Below are 22,813 nucleotides of genomic sequence, written 5' to 3'. Positions count from 1 at the left end.
GCTGCAAATAAATACTTTTGTCGAGTAAAAATACATAAATAAAAAAAAGAAGTTGTAATATTGTTGTAATTACTACTCTCTTCACTTTCATCTATTTTGTATCACTTGTATTGTATTTACAAATCCCAAATTCATTTTATCCGACTACAACAGTCCAACTGAAATATTCCAATAGTCAATCCAATCAGAAAAGGTATTAAAACATTTAGAAACGATCTTGTTCAAAGAAGACTTATGGAGAAAAGGTGGAAAAGGAAATTCAATTACTATGAATTAATTTTATTTCACCATAGGCAAATATAACCTAAAATCTTACGAAACGGAATTCACTAAATTTCTTGACAATTGTACTAGATAATATTAATTACATGTAATCCGACAATATATTGTGCCAGTTACAATTCTTTTTTTTGATAATCTCCAACATATCAAAATTTTCGAGCGAAACATAGAGATAGGTTTTGTTATGCTCCTGTCGAAACCGAGAGTGTTTACTTTCTCAAACTGTCAGCTGCTGTCAGCTATCCGCTAGGCCAACGACCCGATGATGTCGTCTCTGTCAGTCATAGACAGGCGACGTCATTGGGTCAACAACCTCGCCAGGTGATCGACAACTTAGTAACGACAATTTTCGAAACAGTCGGCTTTCGAGAACTTTAAAGCATCTAATAACTGGAATCTGTAACGACCCAATAAGAAGCACAATACCATTTTATTTCATTTTTCTTTATTATAATTCATACAAAGTGTCTAATTTAATTTCTATTGTTAATATTTAGTTTAATGCATATAATAATTTTTGTAATAAACAGTTTTCATTTTCGTCAATAACCGAGTTTGCTGAATTCGTCGATAAGCGTATAGTCGATAAGTCAGACGGTAAAACAGTTTATCGATAAATTATCGACGTCTGACCGCGCATGCGCCAGAGCAAACCCGGTAAACACACGATGGGGTGAAATTCTAGAGCGGTGATGGGGAAAACCCAGTTACCCCAAGAAACTCTATGTGGAAAAAAAGTGCCGACTCAGCTAAATCTGAGTATAAATAGAGGCGTTCCACACGGTTTCAGCGCAGATCTTCTCTGACCACGGTCAGGAACAGACAATACTCTGAACAAGTAGAGGAAAGCTTGCGCTGAGCCGTTTAGGCAGCAATAGAGCGCGAGTTGTAGCAAATTTCTACTCTTCCACTGGTGGCGTGCAGTACTACGGATCGGTGGACCTCCTATTCACGGTACGCAACGTGTTAAACAGGTGTTAAGCTAAGCCAACACTCAAGTGTAAAGAGCTAGCGAGGAGCCGAGCTCCTTGAGACGGCCTGCGTCTAACACAGCTCTGGTATTACCAGAAACCGATTGCGACCTATAGGAAGGGTTAACTTGAATCCAATAGTTTTGCACAAACCTCTGGAATTTGGTTTCCATAGTCATTAATGAAATTAAACAGAGTATTGACTGTAATGGAAGACTGAGCCACGTTCGCGTCAGCGCTATCAATTATTATCGTTAATTCTTACAATTTATTACTAATACTAATCATTAATTTCAATTTACATATATTAACTACTAATTACATATTTCTTATTGTATTCCCAATGTACGGCGAACAAAGTATTATTTCTTATTGTATTCCTATTTCTAGCCGTACTTATTGTGATACTAGCGATTTTGTTTTATATTATATTTCAATTAATATTCACTTACCTCTTATTCTTGAATAAACAAATTTCCATTAGTTCTAGCACATTAGTGTTTGGATTTCACTCCTTAGCCGCACACCACACGAACCTATAATCCCTAACACGTTGATTACGAGTCGCCTTCTAAGGGAACCGCTCTCCCTACAAGTCGGTGCAGTGACGTACTCACTTTGGGTCGTTACAAATCTGTAAATATTACGGAGATGTCACATTACAAAATGCTGGTTGTGTTTTTTGTAGTTTGACACATGTAGTTAGGTTATATGTATATAAATTACGAATTTTCCAATCGAATATTATCAAAGTGTTATAAAATAATTTTTAACAAAAAATACAACCGACTTCGAAATGCACTAAAAAGTATGAAATAATTTCTACTTCATTTATACAAATACCCAACAGCTATCAATAAAACCTATTTACTCGTTAAATAGTATACTCAATACATTTCAACCTTTTCGGAGGCGGCGCAAAATTAAAAACTTTTCTTCTACTAGGAAGATTCAGGCGTCGACAACCTATCAAATCATTATTGGCAGCATCGTATATTCGGGTATTTTTAATATTGCGCCGCCTCCGAAAAGGTTGAAATGTATTTAGTATACTATTTAACGAGTACATAGGTTTTATTAATAGCTGTTGGGTATTTGTATAAATAAAGTAGAAATTATTTCATACTTTTTAGTGCATTTCGAAGTCGGTTGTATTTTTTGTTAAAAATTATTTTATTTCACACTTTTTAGTGGAGCGAGCAGTATTTGTAGGATGCCGTGAGGTAGTTTACCGTTCTTATTGGTTAATTGCAATAACGATAGTTTTTAACGATAACAAGTTCCATACAAGTTATCAGAATAGTTATTAACAATAACAAATTGCATAAATTTTTGCAAGTGAAATATCGCGGAAATATCTCCTATTAGATGTGAAAGGTTTCATCTCAATCGGTACATGCCTTGCAGAGTACCCATGTATATAAGAAACAGTACAGAATCGGCGACTGCATGCTGACTCTTACACCAGTAGAGACACGTAGGCATACATAGAATTCAATGTAGTAGTAACAATAGTTTTTCACGAATATCTCGGAAACTAAAACTTTCCGTTAATTATGCATAATGAAAAAGTTGTTCAGAATCATGTCCCCGACAACATATTAAAAGGTCATTGAAATCGTCCAATCTTGACATTGAAAACTTCCTGTATTTTGCAATAACAATGAAAAAATTTTTTCAATGGGACCAACCGGAAGACATACCCTACAAGATGTAAAAGGTTTCGTTCCGATTGGTACATCCATCTCGGAGTAATCGGTGAACACAAAAAAAAGAATACATACTGATCGAATTGAGTAACCACCTCCTTTCCGAAGTCGGTTAAAAAGAAGCAGTGGATTCCAAAGCATGAAATTAGTGTGGTTGGAATTTACGTGTTAAATACTGTTGATGAGATCGGGTCGCGGAATAAATTTATATGGATGTGCATTTGGATTAATAGATTTAATATCATAATGGCATAAACAATGGCATACAATCGATATTTTTGAATTGTACACATCAAATACTACTGAAGTATTAAAAAAGGTTAAGAATTTAATGTCTCTCAAAATGAAATTCAACCAATGTAAGAAGGTGCCTGATTTGTTATGTCTATAGTGTCAATAATGTTATTACAATAATAATAGTGTGTCTAATCTAAAAAAGGAACATTCTTGAAAATGCATGTTTTTTTTCAGTTTTTATTATTCCATTATGTCATCTGTGTAGCAACTTATCTACCATGATAATCACCTTTCCTCGTTCAATAAATGAAAAGTACTCCAGATTATCAATAAAATAAAATGTTGTTAACGTACTACATTGTTGGACTACCATTAATTAATATTATCTAGTATAATTGTTCAAGATAATTTCGTGAATGACATTGTAGAAGATCTCAGATTATATTTACCAATAACGATATGACTGACTAGAGAGGAAAAGAGTTTCCAACGTTCTGTCCATAAGTCTTCTTTGACAAGATTCTTTCCAAACGCTTTAATATCATTTCAGATTCGACTTAGCAATGGAATATTTCAATACAACTGTTCTACTCGTTTGAGACAAATTCAAGATTTGTAAACAATACAAGCGCTATAAAAAAGGTACAAGTGAATAGTGAAATAGAAACTCTGTTTCAAATTATTTTTTTTATAAATTATTACTTGGTAAAACTATTTATTTGAAAGTAGAAGAAAACACTATGAATTGTAACTTAAATTCTATACTAAGGAAATTAGAATAGGAAGTTAAAGTTTAAGGGATTCATCTACGTTTATTAAACTATTTTTTTGAAATATGCTAGTATTACATTGTATTTAAAGCCTGTAACGTGCTAGACAAACTTTTCTAATTTAATACTGCTCTTGCTTGGATAATTTCTCCACTGTATCTATTTAATACTTCTACTCCATAATATCTCTGCTGCAATTTTCCCCTCCGTGTCTGATCAAACACTGAAAATAAAGAAGAAGAAATCATATTATTATATATTGCTACATTATACTCAACAACATTAATTTGGAATAAAAAATGTATTGTAGAAAATAAGGTTTAATATTTCTTTTACCTCAAACATATTTCCTGATATATCCTGCGAGAATGTAATTGCATCTGTTTTCAGGGTACATTTTTCTTATTTGTCCTATATTTTATTCCATACTGTTTAATTTCTTTAATGGATCTATTCAATTTTTCTACTGCATAATTTATTGGTTGTAATTTCCTCATTAATGTCTGAATAAATGCTGAAAATAAAGAAAAAGAAATCATATTATTATAAATTGATATATTGTACTCAAAAACATAAAAAATAAAAAAATAAAAAATACATTGAAGAAAATAAGGTTTAACATATCTTCACCTTAAACTTACTTCCAGATATATCATGCAAGTAAGTAATTGCATCTGTTTGCAGAGTACGTTTTTGTTATTTGTCCTAGTATTTCATTCCACGCTGGAAAATATCTTTAATGTATCTATTCAACTTTTGTACTTCATAATTTTTTGCTTGTAAGTTCCTTATCAATGTCTGAATAAATGCTGAAAATAAAGAAACACAAATCATATTACAATATATTGATACATTGTACTCAAAATCATTAATTTGAAATTGTTCAGGAATGATGGAAATCCTGGATGGATTGCGCTGGGAAAGAATTTTACACTTGCTGGTTCGGATTCACAAATTGATTTATTTGAGTCAATAATAAAACGCGATGTGAACACGCTGATCTGACAGTTGATTGCTGAGCAAACAAATACAAATAATTGATCGTTACAATGATTCGTTGTGAATTTGATACACACAAAAAATGAACTGTCTGAACTCGATGAACAACACAATGATTTTACATGAATTTGTTACACATCGATTATTGAATTTCTCTGTCACCTGCGTGGTGTTACACGAGCAATGCTCTTACAATTTGCAAGCAGCGAGCTTGTAAGCGCCGTTAATTCTATTAATTCGGCCCGCTGCTGTGATGGTGCGCGTGATCTCGTGCGTGATCGACACGTGGTTGGCGGCTCACGTGTTCAATGAATTTATTGTAAATGATCGGTACCTTTCGCAATCCTGCGGCTTTGCACGATAGCTGCTGATTCCTGAGGTCGGTTTGAGCGTCGATGATCGAATTCTGAGCGATGATTTGCACTTGAGCACACTTAAATGATCAGAACTAGTGAACACGTGGTTTGCTGTGGTGATCGTTGATCAATAATGGCGGCGTTGCGCGCGAGCCGGCGAGAAGACCCATCCTCACGCGTTACCTAGATGGGCAACTTTCGATCGATAAATCGATCGACCGTGAGCGCCATCATGGCTGAGCGGATTCTCAAACATTTCCGCCCGCCATCAGCAACTCGTTGATGATGTTTCTGCATAGGTGAGCTCAGCTTGATGGTGAACAGGCAGGATGACAAGCTTGGTGATCGGTCGGACGAGAGTCGTGGTTGCAGTCTTCAAGGTTGCATCCCTGGTGAGGGCATCCTTGCCGGGGTGAACTTCGGTCGCTCTTTGCGAGTGGCCACTTGCTTGGTGGAAGATGCTCGTTCGTGAGCAGCACGAACGAGCCTGCCTTGATGTCGTTCGATGGATGATGCCACTTTGAGATTGATTGAAGTCTCTGCAGGTAGTGTCGAGACCACTGAGACCAGAAGTGTTGAACCATCTGCTGGATCAGTTGCCATTTCGACAATCTACCTGGTGAGACGTCGAGCAGTGATGGTTCTGGTATCGTGTTGAGCGCTGAACCGACGAGGAAGTGTCCTGGGGTGAACGCAGAGATGTCGTCGGGATCGTCACTGAGCGGCTCCAATGGTCTTGAGTTGAGCACCGCTTCGATCTGTGTGAGGAGAGTGGAAAACTCTTCGAATGTTAGTAAGAGCTCACCAATTGTTCTCCTGAGATGGTACTTGATTGATTTCACCACAGCTTCCCATTTTCCTCCCATGTGAGGAGCAGCTGGTGGGTTGAACATCCATTGAGTGCTGTCAGCTGACAGAATCGATGCGATCTGTCGGTGCTCCTGTGAACTTGGCGTGAACAGGCGTTTGAGCTCTGCCTGTGCTCCAATGAAATTTGTACCACAGTCAGAGTACAACTTGTGAGCGATCCCTCTTCGTGATGAGAATCTTCTATAGGCTGCCAGAAATCCCTCGGTTGAGTAATCGCTGACAACCTCGAGGTGAACAGCTGATGAGGAGAAACATACGAACACGCAGATCCATCCTTTGATTGTTTTCGAGCCTCTTCCCTTTGAATTTTTCATTGTGATCGGTCCTGCATAATCGACACCGATGTGAGCGAATGGTCGTGATGGTGTGACTCGACAGAGAGGTAGTTGACCCATCATCTGACGGGCACGAATCCCCCTCTGACGAGCACACACGACACATCTCAAAATGTGAGATTTTACAGGAGCTCTGCCACCGATGATCCAGTACCGTTGTCGAATGTATGCGAGCGTGAGCTGCGTTCCTCCGTGAAATGTTCGCTTGTGAGCATCTTCAATGATGATCTTCGACAGGTGAGCGTCCCGTGGGAGGATCGCTGGATGTTTTTCATCCCTGCTGAGCGCTGTGTTTGTGAGTCTTCCTCCTACTCGTATTGTTCCCTGCGAATCGATGAAGGCGGTGAGGCGACTGAAGGGGTGAGTTGCAGGCAGGGTTGAGCCTGAGTTGAGCGTCTTGATTTCGCTGGTGAAATACAAGTGTTGAGTCGCGTGAATCCAGAAGAGCTGCGCCTTCTCCATGTCGCAGGATGGTATGATGATCACAGGAGGAGTTTCGAGCTTTCTCTTAAGCCGTGAGGCAAACCTGAAACAAAGTGCAGTCAGTCTATACAGCTTAATAAGAGATGAATATTTATAAATGAGATCCCAATGATAACTTAGCTTTTGAGCTGAAGCAAAGAGTGACACATTGGGTCTCACTTCGAGCTCGCTGGTTGAAGTTGAGAATTCCTTTTGCTCTGGCCAATGATTTTGATTTCGAGCCATCCATGGAGGACCTTTCCACTAAAGCTCCAATCGTTGGAGTTGATCTGTCGAAATGCCTCGGGAAGCACAGTCGGCTGGATTAGAAGTACCTGGAACATGCCTCCAAATGCGCATTTGGAGTGAGTTCTTGGATCTGAATGACTCTGTTCCGAACATAATCCTTCCAACGTGATGCTTGCGATTTGATCCATATGAGCGAAACTTGAGAATCCGTCCACAGGTGCGTTGCATTGATCTTCACCTTGAGCGTTGATTGAACATATTTTGTGTGTTTTGCCAATAGGAGTGCTGCAGACAACTCCAATCTTGGTATTGTGAGCCTCTTCAGTGGTGCAACTTTTGTCTTAGAACAGACAAGTGACGTCATTGAGTTGTTGGACGGAGAGCTAACAGTGATGTAAATCACTGCTGCCATGGCAAGTTGAGAAGCATCAGAGAATCCATGAATTTCTACAGTTGAATTGTTCCATGTGTTGAACCATCTTGGAATTATCAGTTTGGCCAAACCCTTGAGATCTTCTCTGATGATGAACCATCGTGATACAATTTGAGACGGTAATTGGTCGTCCCAATTGATTTTGTGTAGCCAGAGTTCTTGTAATAGCATTTTTGCTCGTACTATTACCGGTGAGACGAAACCTAATGGATCAAATATCCGAGCCACTTCGGACAATACGAGGCGTTTTGAACACTTACTTGGTTGATCAGTCAAAGTTGATGAGAAGCCGAATGCGTCAGTTTGAGGCATCCATTGAATACCGAGTAAATTGGTAGTGCAGTCGTCAAATGATATGGGAGCTGACGATTGTGTGGATGACGAAACAGCCCGTAGAAGATCTGGGTGAATCGCATGCCATTTTGCGAGTGGAAATCCGCCCGCGTTGCACAATGCAATCAGCTGTTGAGCGACCTCCACAAGTTCCGAGATTGAGTCTGCTCCTCCAAAGATATCATCCACATATCTGCCATGTGTGAGCGAGGGCGTTGCCAGAGGGAATCGATGACCCTCATCGTGAACAAGTTGCATGAGTGCTCGTGTCGCCAGGAAGGGAGCCGCCTTTGTACCATACGTGACAGTTGTGAGCTGGTAAGGGATGACATTGCGGTCTTCATCGATCCAAAGGATTCGCTGGAGATCCCAATCATCCTTGTGAACTGCTACCTGGCGATACATTTTTGTGATATCTGTGGCAAAAATGTGGTGATAATGGCGAAGCCAAATTAGAACATCTGTAACATTCAAGAGCAAATTAGCACCAGTATGCATTAAATCGTTGACTGATTTGCCTGATGTCGTAGCTTTCGATCCGTTGAATACAACCCTGAGCTTCGTTGTTGAACTGTCGAGACGTAGAACTCCATGGTGAGGCAAATAATATGGTTGAAGATGAGCAGAGGTCTGAGGTGTTGAACCGTCAGAAGAGACCCTCAACCCTCCTGATGCCGAAGCATCATGTGCCAAGGTCATCTCCCCATCAGGCCCAACGTTCTCAGCCTCTCTTGATGAAATTCTTTGGTGATCTGGAGCCTTTACCATGTGTCCTAATTCTTCGTACTCTTTCATGAACTCGACGTAGAGCTGGTTGTATGTTGAATCCTTGGAGAGTCGTCGCAAAGTGCTTTGTAGACATCTTTGGGCAATCTTGCGTGAACTGCCTAAGAGCGATGCTGGTGCCTTGAGTGGAATGCGAACGATGTATCTTCCTGTGTGATCACGAGAGTGAGTCGCACAGAAATGTGATTCGCATTCTTCTTCCTCCGGAGTGAGCGTGCTTGGAATGTCCATTGGTGACTCCTCTTGAACCCAGAATTTGGTGAGCAGCTCTTGCAGATTGCTCTGCTCGTCTTGAGCAACTGCAAAATGTGAATAATGGGTATTTGAATGTGATTCCTCGACTGGGCCAATGACGAGCCATCCAAAAATGGAAAGTTGAGCAATTGGTGTTGTGGGTGAGCCCTTGATGATATTTGGCTTGATGATCCTTCCGTAGAAATCCGCTCCAATGATTAAATGGACTGGTCGTCGTGTCAAAAAATCATTGTCCGCCAACCTCAATTTCCTAATGTGAGGCCAATCCGGAGTTCTCATTGAGAACGATGGCAGGATTGTCGATACGGCTGTGAGCACGTGAGCCTGGATGCAGAGAGTCTGTTGTGAATGCATCGATTGGAGTGTGACAGTGACCACGCCCTTTGTTTCAGTTGATTTTGTTCCACCAACACCAATGATCGTGATGGATGATCGGTGTCTCCGAAGGTTGAGCAGACGGGTGAGTTCTTCAGAGATGAATGAGATTTCGGAACCTGGATCGATTAAGATGCGGATTTGGTGAGCTGTTGTTGAGGTGGTGAGCAGAGCTTGAGCGGTTGCGAGGAGAGTTTTGTGATCTGGCAGTTTGACTTCTGCACCGAGTTCCTACTCGGTGGTTTGAGCGGATGAGGAGGCTGATCTGGATGAGCCGGCTTGAGCTGGAGCCGTTTTCGGCTCGGCTTCGTGGATCATAGTATGGTGGTGATCTCCTCAGTGCTTGCACTTTTGAGCAGATTTGCACGAGCGGACGCTGTGCCTGCCCAAGCAGTTGTAGCACAGGCGCTTGTTTTCCACGCACTGAGCTCGCACCTTGGGCGTCATGCTCCTAAAGAGTGCGCATGCAACAATATAATGTTGCCCTCCGCAACAGTCGGAGCACTCGAAAGGCGATGGTCGCTCCAAGTCGGGCCTCTCGGGTGCCGTTCGAGGAGCTGTCTGGCGAGCTGGCGCTGCAGCTACTGAGGCGTGAGCTGGCCTTCGGAGCTGTGCAGGTTGAGCTGCTTGCCGCGCTGGTGCTGCTCTTGGTTGAGCTGCCTTCGCCTGGTCCTCGCTTAGCGACTCCAAGGTCCTCACACGGGCGGTGACGAATTCCACCAGCGAGTCCAACCTTGGAAACTCAGTCGTCGCCCCAAGCAACGACTCCTACCTCTCTTTGGTCGTACGGTCCAGCTTGCGGCTAACCTGATGCACCAGCATACAGTCGCCCAGAGTTCCCGCATCCACCAAATTGAGCACAGCGTTTCTCGTTTCCAGAGCTGTCGAAATGAGCTGGCTCAGGCTCTTCGCTTGCTCGGCTGCCATGGTCGGCGGTCCAGCAGGTAGCGACGCCAGTTGATCTAAATGAGCTTGTATGAGCCGGCGTTTGTTCTCATAACGGCTCAACGACCGGTTCAACAGACAGAGCAACCAAACAAGACGCCAGCTCAATCTAAGCTACCTGACATCGCACTGCCTAAATTCAATGGCAGCTATACAGACTGGCCGTCTTGTGCAAGTTCACAGGAGCACCGACAGATCGCATCGATTCTGTCAGCTGACAGCACTCAATGGATGTTCAACCCACCAGCTGCTCCTCACATGGGAGGAAAATGGGAAGCTGTGGTGAAATCAATCAAGTACCATCTCAGGAGAACAATTGGTGAGCTCTTACTAACATTCGAAGAGTTTTCCACTCTCCTCACACAGATCGAAGCGGTGCTCAACTCAAGACCATTGGAGCTGCTCAGTGACGATCTCGACGACATCTCTGCGCTCACCCCAGGACACTTCCTCATCGGTTCAGCGCTCAACACGATACCAGAACCATCACTGCTCGACGTCTCACCAGGTAGATTGTCGAAATGGCAACTGATCCAGCAGAGGGTTCAACACTTCTGGTCTCAGTGGAGTCTCTACCTGCAGAGACTTCAATCAATCTCAAAGTGGCATCATCCATCGAACGACATCAAGACAGGCTCGTTGGTACTGCTCACGAACGAGCATCTTCCACCAAGCAAGTGGCCACTCGCAAGAGTGACCGAAGTTTACCCCGGCAAGGATGCCCTCACCAGGGTTGCAACCTTGAAGACTGCAACCACGACTCTCGTCCGACCGATCACCAAGCTTGTCATCCTGCCTGTTCACCATCAAGCTGAGCTCACCTCTGCAGAAACATCATCAACGAGTTGCTGATGGCGGGCGGAAATGTTTGAGAATCCGCTCAGCCATGATGGCGCTCACGGTCGATCGATTTATCGATCGAGAGTTGCCCATCTAGGTAACGCGTGAGGAGGGGTCTTCTCGCCGGCTCGCGCGCAACGCCGCCATTATTATTGATCAACGATCACCACAGCAAACCACTTGTTCACTAGTTCTGATCTTTTAAGTGTGCTCAAGTGCAAATCATCTCTCAGAATTCGATCATCGACGCTCAACCGACCTCAGGAATCAGCAGCTATCGTGCAAAGCCGCAGGATTGCGAAAGTAACCGATCATTTACAATAAATTCATTGAACACGTGAGCCGCCAACCACGTGTCGATCACGCACGAGATCACGGGCACCATCACAGCAGCAGGCCGAATTAATAGAATTAACGGCGCTTACAAGCTCGCTGCTTGCAAATTGTAAGAGCATTGCTCATGTAACACCACGCAGGTGACAGAGAAATTCAATAATCGATGTGTAACAAATTCATGTAAAATCATTGTGTTGTTCATCGAGTTCAGACAGTTCATTTTTTGTGGGTATCAAATTCACAACGAATCATTGTAACGATCAATTATTTGTATTTGTTTGCTCAGCAATCAACTGTCAGATCAGCGTGTTCACATCGCGTTTTATTATTGACTCAAATAAATCAATTTGTGAATCCGAACCAGCAAGTGTAAAATTCTTTCCCAGCGGAATCCATCCAGGATTTCCATCATTCCTGAACATCCGGCTCGAAGGACCAAATGTTCAGGAATGATGGAAATCCTGGATGGATTGCGCTGGGAAAGAATTTTACACTTGCTGGTTCTGATTCACAAATTGATTTATTTGAGTCAATAATAAAACGCGATGTGAACACGCTGATCTGACAGTTGATTGCTGAGCAAACAAATACAAATAATTGATCGTTACAATGATTCGTTGTGAATTTGATACACACAAAAAATGAACTGTCTGAACTCGATGAACAAAACAGTGATTTTACATGAATTTGTTACACATCGATTATTGAATTTCTCTGTCACCTGCGAGGTGTTACATGAGCAATGCTCTTACAATTTGCAAGCAGCGAGCTTGTAAGCGCCGTTAATTCTATTAATTCGGCCCGCTGCTGTGATGGTGCCCGTGATCTCGTGCGTGATCGACACGTGGTTGGCGGCTCACGTGTTCAATGAATTTATTGTAAATGATCGGTACCTTCCGCAATCCTGCGGCTTTGCACGATAGCTGCTGATTCCTGAGGTCGGTTTGAGCGTCGATGATCGAATTCTGAGCGATGATTTGCACTTGAGCACACTTAAATGATCAGAACTAGTGAACACGTGGTTTGCTGTGGTGATCGTTGATCAATAATGGCGGCGTTGCGCGCGAGCCGGCGAGAAGACCCCTCCTCACGCGTTACCTAGATGGGCAACTCCCAATCGATAAATCGATCGACCGTGAGCGCCATCATGGCTGAGCGGATTCTCAAACAGAAATAAAGAATGTATTGAAGAAAATATGGTTTAATATTTCTTTTACCTCAAACATATTTCCAGATATATCCTGTGAGAAAGTAATTGCATCTGTTTTCGGAGTACGTTTCTGTTATTAATCCTAGTATTTCTTTCCACAATGTTTAATTTGTTTAGTAGATCTATACAAATTCCCTACTCCATAATTTTGGTTGTAATTGCCTCATCAATGTCTGCACAAATGCTGAAAATAAAGAAAAAGAAATCATATTGTTATATATTGATAAATTGTACACAACATTAATTTGGAATAAAGAATGTATTGAAAAAAATATGGTTTAATATTTCTTTTACCTCAAACATATTTCCAGATATATCCTGTGAGACAGTAATTGCATTTGTTTTCAGAGTACGTTTTTCTTATTTGTCCTATTATTTTATTCCACACTGTTTAATTTCTTTAATGGATCTATTCAACTTTTCTACTGCATAATTTTTTGGTTGTAATCTCCTCATCAATGTCTGAATGAATGCTGAAAATATAGAAAAAGAAATCATATTAATATATATTGATACATTGTACTCATGAACATTAATTTGAAATAAATGATGTATTGAAGAAAATATGGTTTAATATTTCTTTTAGCTCAAACACATTTCCAGATATATCCTGTGAGAAAGTAATTGCATCTGTTTTCGGAGTCCGTTTCTGTTATTAATCCAAGTATTTCATTCCACAAAGTTTAATTTGTTTAATGGATCAATTCAAATTCTCTACTCCAAAATGCACATAGGTACTGTGCACGCAGATCAATGTACATTTAATAACAATATCATTCTTACTATATGCGCATTAGATATGTAGTATACATTGAATAACAATATCATTATTACTATATCTGCATTAGAAGTAATGTAATATACTGACTCCTTCGTACAGATCAATGTACATTTAGTAACAATATCATTATTACTATATGTGCATTAGATATGTAATATACATTAAATAACAACATCGTTATTACTATATCTACATTAGATGCAATGTAATATCTTGATACCTTCCTACAGATTAATGTACATTTAATAACAATATCATTATTACTCTATGTGCATTAGATATGTAATATACATTTAACAACAATATCATTGTTACTATATCTACATTAGATGTAATGTAATATCTTGATACCTTCCTGCGGATCAATGTACATTTAATAACAATATCATTATTACTATATCTTTATCAGATATAATGTAATATCTTGATGCCCTCCTATAGATCAATGTACATTTAATAACAATACAATTGTTACTATATCTGCGTTAGGTATTTAACATACATTTAATAACAATATCATTACTAGTATATCTTTATTAGATATAATGTAATATACTGATACCTTCCTACAGATCTATGTACATTTAGTAACAATATCATTACTACTATATCTGCATTGGATATGTAATATATGTTTGAGAATCCGCTCAGTCATGATGGCGCTCACGGTCGATCGATTAATCGATCGGGAGTCGCCCATCTAGGTAACGCGAGCGCAGGGGTCTTCTCGCCGGCTCGCGCTCTACGACGCCATTATTGATCAACGATCACCGCGAGACGACACGTGCTCATCAGATTTGTTCAACCAGTGTATCACAGTGCAAATCATCTAGCAAGCTCAAGATCACATTCAAGGCCAGTTCATAATCCGCAACAACTGTGCAGTGCAACCGGATTGCAAAAGGTACAGGTCAATTACACGATAAATACATTGTACACGTGAGCCGCCAACCACGTGCCGATCACGCACACGTTCATGGGCATTATCACAGCAGCGGGCTAAATTTATATAATTAACGGCGCTGAGAAGCTCGCTGTTCGCATTCTTGTAAACGCATTGTTAACGCAAAAACGATCAAGGTGACAGATCAATTCTATAATTTGTATGTATCAACTTCACGACGACTCATTGCAATTGTAAAACTATTCAGACGATTCATTTTCTTAGACGTAAAGATTCAAAGCTGATCATTGTACGCTCAATCAGTATTTGTCAATTCATCGTGCTCACGCAATTTTATCATTGACTCAAATAAATAAATATGTGACCGACCGATCAAGTGTTAAATTACTTTCCCAGCGCAATCCTTCCAGGATCTCCATCAATCCTGGACAATATACATTTAATAACAATATCATTATTACTATATCAGCATTAGATGTGTAATATACATTAAATAACAATATCGTTATTACTATATCTACATTAGATACTACATTAGATAGTAGATATCTATACCATAACGTAATATACTGATCCGTTACTACAGATCAATGTACATTTAGTAACAATACAATTATTACTATATCTGCATTAGATATGTAATATACATTTAATAACAATATCATTATTACTATATCTGCATTAGATATAACGTAATACACTGATACCTTCCTACAGATCAATGTACATTTAGTAACAATATCATTATTACTATATCTGCATTAGATATGTAGTATACATTTAATAACAATATCAGTATTACTATATCTTCATTAGATATAATGTAATATACTGATACCTTCCATCATATCATTGTACATTTCGTAACAATATCATTATTACTATAGCTGCGTGAGATATGTAATATACATTTAATCACAATATCATTATTAGTATATCTACATTAGATATAATGTAATATACTAATTCCCTTCAACCGATCAATGTATATTTAATAACAATATCATTATTACTATATCTGCGTTAGATATGTAATACACGTTTAACATGTCCTTTGATCTGTAGGAAGGCATCAAAATATTACAATATTTCTAACGCAGATACAGTAATAATGATATTGTTATTAAGTGTATATTTCATATCTAATGCACATATAGTAATAATTATATTGATATTAAGTGTACATTGATCTGTAGGAAGGCATCAAGATATTACATTATATCTGATGAAGATATAGTAATAATGATATTGTTATTAAATGTACATTGATCTGTAGGAAGGCATCAAAATATTACAATATTTCTAACGCAGATACAGTAATAATGATATTGTTATTTGATATCTATTACATATCTAATGCACATATAGTAATAATGATATTGTTATTAAATGTACAGTGATCTGGACGAAGGAATAAGCATATTACATTATTTCAAACGTAGATATAGTTATAATGATATTGTTGTTAAATGTATATTACATATCTAATGTAGATATAGTAATAATGATATTATTACTAAATGTACATTGATCTGTAGGAAGGTAGCAGTATATTACATTATACATAATGCAGATATACTAAAAATGATATTGTGATTAAATATATATTACATATCTGATGCATATATAGTAATAATGATATTGTTATTTAATGTACATTGATCTGTAGGAGGCAGTCAGTATATTACATTATATCTAATGTGGGTATAGTAATATTGGTATTGTTATTAATAACAATATCATTATTAGCATATTTGAATTAGATATAATGTAATATACTCATACCTTCCTACAGATCAGTGCACATTTAGTAACAATATCATTATTACTACATGTGCATTAGATATGTAATATACATTAAATAACAATATCATTATTACTATTACTAAGAAGAAACACTGTGGCCCCTTTCTTTGAGGTAATTCTGCACTACTCTAAGCTGTATTCACTATTCCGAGCTGTAAATTCCACTTCCAGCGCAGCTGTGCGGAAGAAGAACAAGAAGAAGAAGAGATATCTCGGAATATGTGGGTGACGCCCCTGTCCTTGAGATAAATCTGGAAATATCTCGGAAACGGTGCGAGCTATGGCAAAATGTTAACAGACCTTCTTTGTAGGAAATTAAATCTCCTACTATTTATGTTCTACGACATTTTTTGATCAGATGCGCAGTTTTCGAGATATATCGAGATATTTAAAAGCTCCGAAGCAGCACCAACATTATAAGGATGAAGAAACACTGTGGCCCGTTTCTTTGATGTAACTCTGCACTATTCTAAGCTGTATTCACTATTCCCAGCTGTAAATGCCACTTCCAGCGCAGCTGTGCAGAAGAAGAATAAGAAGAAGAAGAAATATCTCGGAATATGTGCGTGACGTCTGGTAAGTATATGTACATGGGGGTACGCACTTTGTTGCCTTGTCCGCGAAATTATGATGGTACCAACAAAGACGTTTCGGCGGACTTTTGTCGCGCTGACCTGACCTATCACGGCCTCGCGATTGACTTCGCGACTGGCTTCGCGATGGTGGACGCGAATTTACACGAGATCTGCGCACGTCCTTTCTCATCTCGTTTAAATCTAAACGCAGCTTTCGCAATTCTTCGCGAATTTCTTCCATTTCGGTCCGAGGTTTCGAAGGAGAAATCGCGGCGATACGCCCCTTCTCTGACCGAATATCATGCACTCGGTCGGCGATTTCCGCAAGCTTCGCGCCATCCGTGTCGGAAGTTGCGGCTAATACAAGCTGCGTTTTTGTGGGAAGACGACTTTTCCACAGCTGCGTCAGGAAATTGTCCGTCAAAGTAGGTCCCGCCAATTGTTTTAAATGCCGCCAAAATTGAGTCGGCGTCCGATCACCGATTTCTTCACCCTCGAGTAGCTTCCGCATCCGCGTAGAATCCGAGTCAGACACGCGCTTGATTAGCTCATTTTTGAGCGTCTCGTATTTATTTTCCTCAGGAGGGTTACACAATAAATCCTCGACTTCCTCAGCATGCTTGACGTCGAGATGAGCAACCACGTAGCTGTGCTTTGTTTCATCCTTGACGATCCGGGCAATGCTGAATTGCGCCTCTAATTGCCGAAACCACAACTCTGGTTTTTCCGGCCAAAAGGGTGGAACACGCACTGTCACCGTGCTCGCGGCACCGCCGGGAACGGCTTCAACGTCCACCTTCTGACTGGTGGACGGATCAGTTGGCATTGTCTTTTCAAAAATTACACCGAACTTTAATTAGTCCACAACGAGTCAATATATACACCACACACTATGCCCAAGTCCACGAAAATTATCACGTCGGGGTCATATGTGTAGGTACATTTAACACTCACGTTAAAGGAATAAATAGTTCGTATAATTACGTGTAAAATACAATCAACTAGTCTAATTAAATCTATTCTAATTTTTTGCAAAGATTAACGGTACAAGGTTCGTCCTTGCACCGAACTATGTTGCGGGACGTAAATAAGAGAACAAGCCCCTACGCCGGGTTAGCGAGACTTTATATAGCCTAAGCCAACCCGGGATATTTCTGGAGAGGGAACAGGAAAATTTTCCCTTAAACTCGTTTAGATACTATAGTTTTCCCGCGTAGCAACGCGTCGAAAGTCAAAATCTACCGCTGTCGCCGAGTCCGAGCGCACAACGACTTTATTGCCCTTTGTGCTAAAGGGCCATCTGTTTTTGCTCGAACATCGCTTTCTCTTTACGCAGGAGAAAACTTCTTCCTGATTGCGTCGCTACAGGTCTCTTAACATTTTGCCATAGCTCGCACCGTTTCCGAGATATTTGTCTTTATAATGTTGGTGCGGCTTCGGAACTTTTAAAATACTCGATATATCTCGAAAACTACGCATCTGATCAAAAAATGTCATAGAACATCAATAGTAGGAAATTTAATTTCCTACAAAAAAGGTCTGTTAACATTTTGCCATAGCTCGCACCGTTTCCGAGATATTTGCAGATTTACCTCAAGGAAAGGGGCGTCACGCACATGTTCCGACATGTTTCTTCTGTTTCTTGTTCTTCTTCTGCACAGCTGCGCTGGAAGTGGCATTTACAGCTGGGAATAGTGGATACAGCTTAGAATAGTGCAGAGTGACCTCAAAGAAAGGGGCCACAGTGTTTCTTCATCCTTATAATGTTGGTGCGGGTTCGGAACTTTTAAATATCTCGATATATCTCGAAAACTGTGCATCTGATCAAAAAATGTTTAGGAGGAGTTCAGTCACATACACACGCACAGAAGAAATATATATATACAGATAAGAATGTCATTATTATTATATCTACGTTAGAAATAATGTAATATACTGATTACTTCATACAGATCAATGTACATTTAATAACATTATCATTATTACTATATGTGCATTAGATATGTAATATACATTAAATAACAACATCATTATTACTATATCTACATTAGATATAATGTAATATACTGATATCTTCCTACAGATCAATGTACATTTACTAATAATGTTATTATTACCATATCTGCATTAGCTATGTAATATACACTTAATAACAATATCATTATTACTATATCTGCATTAGATATGTAATATACATTTAATAACAATATCATTATTGCTATATCTGCATTATATATGTAATATACATTTAATAACAATATCATGATTAGTATATCTACATTAGATGTAATGGAATATACTGATTCCTTACTACAGATCAATGTACATTTAATAACAATAACATTATTACTATATCTGCATTGGATATGTAATATACATTTAATAACGATATCGTTATTACTATATCAGCATTCGATATGTAATATACATTTAATAACATTATCATTATTACTATACCTTCATTAGATATAATGTCATATACTGATTCCCTAATACAGATCAATGTCCGTTTAATAAAAATAACATTGTTACTGTATCTGCCTGAGACATAATGCGATATAGTGATGCCTTCCTACAGATCAGTGTACAATTAGTAACAATATCATTATTACTATATCTACATTAGAAATAATGTAATATACTGATTCCTTCGTACAGATCAATGTACATTAAATAACAATATCATTATTACTATGTGTGCATTAGATATGTAATATACTTTAAATAACAACATCATTATTACTATATCTACATTAGATGTAATGTAATATCTTGATACCTTCCTACAGATCAAGGAACATTAAATAACAATATCATTATTAGTATATCTACATTAGATATAATGTAATATACTGATACCTTCCTACAGATCAGTGTACATTTAATAACAATATCATTATTACTATATCCACATTAGAAATAATGTGTTTCTTGGCGAGAATTGGAGTTCTCGGAAAACGCGTGGATTCCGTCTTTTCAAAGACGTGGGCGTCGAGGCGAAGATGAACGACACAGCTTAGCGGTCACTAATTGGGTATAACTTATAATTTTTACACAATGAGCCGTGAATGTAGTACTACAAAAATCACACTTGTGTTTTAATTTGGGATTACACGATTCACAGACATCGCGGTGCAAGGCACTGAATTTAAATTAAAAATGCTCTCAACTGGAGTAAAGATAAAGCTCTTGGTCGTTGCTGTCGCTTGAAAATCGCTCTCTGAAATGCTTTCGCATTAATGCCGTAACGGTTCGAATTTAGGAGTTTTAATATTGGCGAGCACTCGGATCGGTGGTTACACAGCGCAGCAGCGATTACTTATACGTATTTGGTGAAGATGGGATTATCGATCCATGTTACCGACCGAGATATTCGTACTAGTTTGAAGTGCGAAATTCGTTCACGTACACACGTTATAAAGATGCAGAAACACCGTGGCCCCTTTCTTTGAGGTAACTCTGCACTATTCTGAGCTATATTCACTATTCCGAGCTGTAAATGCCACTTCCAGCGCAGCTGTGCAGAAGAAGAACAAGGAGAAGAAGAAATATCTCGGAACATGTGCGTGACGCCCCTTTCCTTGAGGTAAATCTGCAAATATCTCGGAAACGGTGCGAGTTATGGCAAAATGTTAATAGACCTTTTTTGTAGCAAATTAAATTTCCTACTATTTACGTTCTATGATATTCTTTGATCAGATGCGTAGTTTTCGAGATATGTCGAGATAGTTAAATTTCCGAAGCCGTACTAACATTATAATGAACAAGAACACTGTGGCCCCTTTCCCTTGAGGTAACTCTGCACTATTCTAAGCTGTATTCACTATTCCCAGCTGTAAATGCCACTTCCAGCGCAGCTGTGCAGAAGAAGAACAAGAAGAAGAAGGAATATCTCGGAATATGTGCGTGACGCCCCTTTCCTTGAGGTACCTCTGCAAATATCTCGGAAAACGGTGCCAGCTATGGCAAAATGTTAGGGGACCTTTTTTGTAGGAAATCTTTAATTTCCTACAAAAAAGCTCTTTGGGATCATATGTGTAGGTAAATTTAACACTCACGTTAAAGGAATAAATAGTTATCTTAAGAGACCTAAGAGATCCAAAAGCGACCTTTTCTGTAGGAAATTAAGTTTCCTACTATTTATATTCTATGACATTTTTTGAGCAGATGCGTAGTATTCGAGATATATCGAGATATTTAAAAGTTCCGAATCTACGCATCTGATCAAAAAATGTCATAGAACCTAAATAGTAGGAAATTTGATATCCTACAAAAAAGGTCTTTTCACATTTTGCGATAGCTGGCACCGATTCCGAGATATTTGCAGGTTTACCTCAAGGAAAGGTGCGTCACGCACATATTCCGAGATATTTCTTCTTCTTCGTGGTCTTCTTCTGCACAGCTGTGGAGGAAGTGGCATTTACAGCTGGGAATAGTGAACATAGCTTAGAATAGTGCAGAGTTACATCAAAGAAAGGGGCCACAGTGTTTCTTCTTCCTTACCTAATCGGTAAGACGTTCGTTTTGAACGGCTGTTTATTGTCATTTGGAGCGACGACGCTGGCCGATTGTGTTGTCTTGCAAGGCTCCAATATGGATCTCTCTTCTTTTCTCTGAATCGATGCATGCTGCCCAATTGCCTGGTTGTTGGAAAGTCCCTGTACGAGAGTACATACAAGCCTGTTTATTTACGGCCGGATTTGCGCGCGTGGCGGAAACTTGGATGCTTGCGAGGCGTGCTTTGATTTATCCTTATACATCGTTCGGTGTAAATTTTTATTCCTTTTGCATTTGTATGGACGCAATCGCTTACAATTTACAATTTGCAATTTACAATTTGCAATCTATGTGTTCAAAAGTGTTCGATATTGTAAGGAGGTCTTGAGCTTGCGATTGAGAACCGGTTCGAAATGTAGGATCGGCAGTGAGACTGCAATTGAAAATGCATGCACTTGAGATGTTATTAATGTTATTACATCCAAGCTACGTTCAATCTACGTTCAATTGCGTTCAGCCTGCGTTCAATCTGTGACCATTTTAGGCATTGAATATATTATATGTTATATTATAATATTATTATTTTAGACCTTGGATTGTGTCCAGTTATTCAGCTATATTAGTTAGCTATGTTAGGCTATACTTAACCAGTATTCTGTATTAAATTGTATTGTATTGCATTATTATTATATAACTTCCTAACTTTCTATTCCATTATATTATTATAATTGAGTAAGTAAATGTACAGAGTAATTAACAATGGCATATGGCATATCGAATTGCATTGAATTAAATTACTTGATACAGATTATTACTATGTGTCTGCTTTATTTTACCTGCTGTGATTATAGCTGTGGTTATATCTGTGATGATTATATATGCGATTATATTTGCGGTTATATTTATTTGACTTAGTTTAATGGGTCTTGTATTATGGAATTTAGAAGAGTCTATCTGGATTGGATGGATTAATGAGTTTATATCATATGCGTATATTGCGTTTATAATCCCTTTGCATATTTCAAGGGTGGGTTTGATTCTGATTCTGGTTTCTTGTTTCTTAGTTCTTAGCTCCTTAGTTCCTCTTGTAGTATCATGCATTGTTTCTAAGCTTTCGGGGGTTGTTTGGGCTCCCAGGCATTGTCAATTAATTGTAGACTATAAGATGTATCATATATCCTTTAGCAATTTAGATATGAATGACGGGTAACGACATTGGTTTATTGGTTTATTGGTTTATTGTTCGCCGTTCACTATTCACTATCCTTATTCTTTTCTTATTTTTATTCTTGGTCACTTGACATGTTTCAGTGACTTCTTCTTCAATTGAGTGTTACGTTTTACGTTCCATGTTCCTATAATATTATTCACTGCTCTTTTGTAGCTCTTCGTACCCCCCTCAGGATAATGTTTTGCATACTATGTTTAATTCAATTCTAGTGCAGCTGTGACAGTTGTGAATCTGTGTATTTTGAATACTTACGGTACTTTATGCAA

General features: G+C 38.9%; 3 protein-coding genes and 1 long non-coding RNA gene across 4 annotated transcripts; 1 reads left to right on the top strand and 3 right to left on the bottom strand.

Annotated features, from left to right (window-relative positions):
- Nucleotides 1–3,991: 3,991 nt before the first annotated feature.
- LOC114882095 lies at nucleotides 3,992–4,351 on the bottom strand. The gene is made up of 2 exons (XR_003790374.1): nucleotides 4,306–4,351; nucleotides 3,992–4,192 (listed from the first exon to the last, which is right to left on the bottom strand). It is a non-coding gene; the product is annotated as an uncharacterized LOC114882095 (long non-coding RNA).
- A 1,278-nt stretch (nucleotides 4,352–5,629) lies between these two features.
- Nucleotides 5,630–7,237, bottom strand: LOC123988102. Its single transcript, XM_046286948.1, has one exon. The coding sequence runs from the start codon at nucleotides 7,235–7,237 to the stop codon at nucleotides 5,630–5,632; it is 1,608 nt and encodes a 535-aa protein (XP_046142904.1).
- A 79-nt stretch (nucleotides 7,238–7,316) lies between these two features.
- Nucleotides 7,317–9,401, bottom strand: LOC123988101. Its single transcript, XM_046286947.1, has one exon. The coding sequence runs from the start codon at nucleotides 9,399–9,401 to the stop codon at nucleotides 7,317–7,319; it is 2,085 nt and encodes a 694-aa protein (XP_046142903.1).
- A 987-nt stretch (nucleotides 9,402–10,388) lies between these two features.
- LOC123988100 lies at nucleotides 10,389–11,219 on the top strand. Its single transcript, XM_046286946.1, has one exon. It carries the CDS (start codon nucleotides 10,389–10,391, stop codon nucleotides 11,217–11,219), a length of 831 nt encoding a protein of 276 aa, XP_046142902.1.
- Nucleotides 11,220–22,813: the final 11,594 nt, after the last annotated feature.

The sequence above is a fragment of the Osmia bicornis genome, chromosome 9, assembly GCF_907164935.1.
Source record: "Osmia bicornis bicornis chromosome 9, iOsmBic2.1, whole genome shotgun sequence".
Classification (NCBI taxonomy): Eukaryota; Metazoa; Arthropoda; class Insecta; order Hymenoptera; family Megachilidae; genus Osmia; species Osmia bicornis.
Note: the sequence above shows the minus strand (reverse complement) of the source record. Positions and strands in the feature narration are given on the sequence as shown.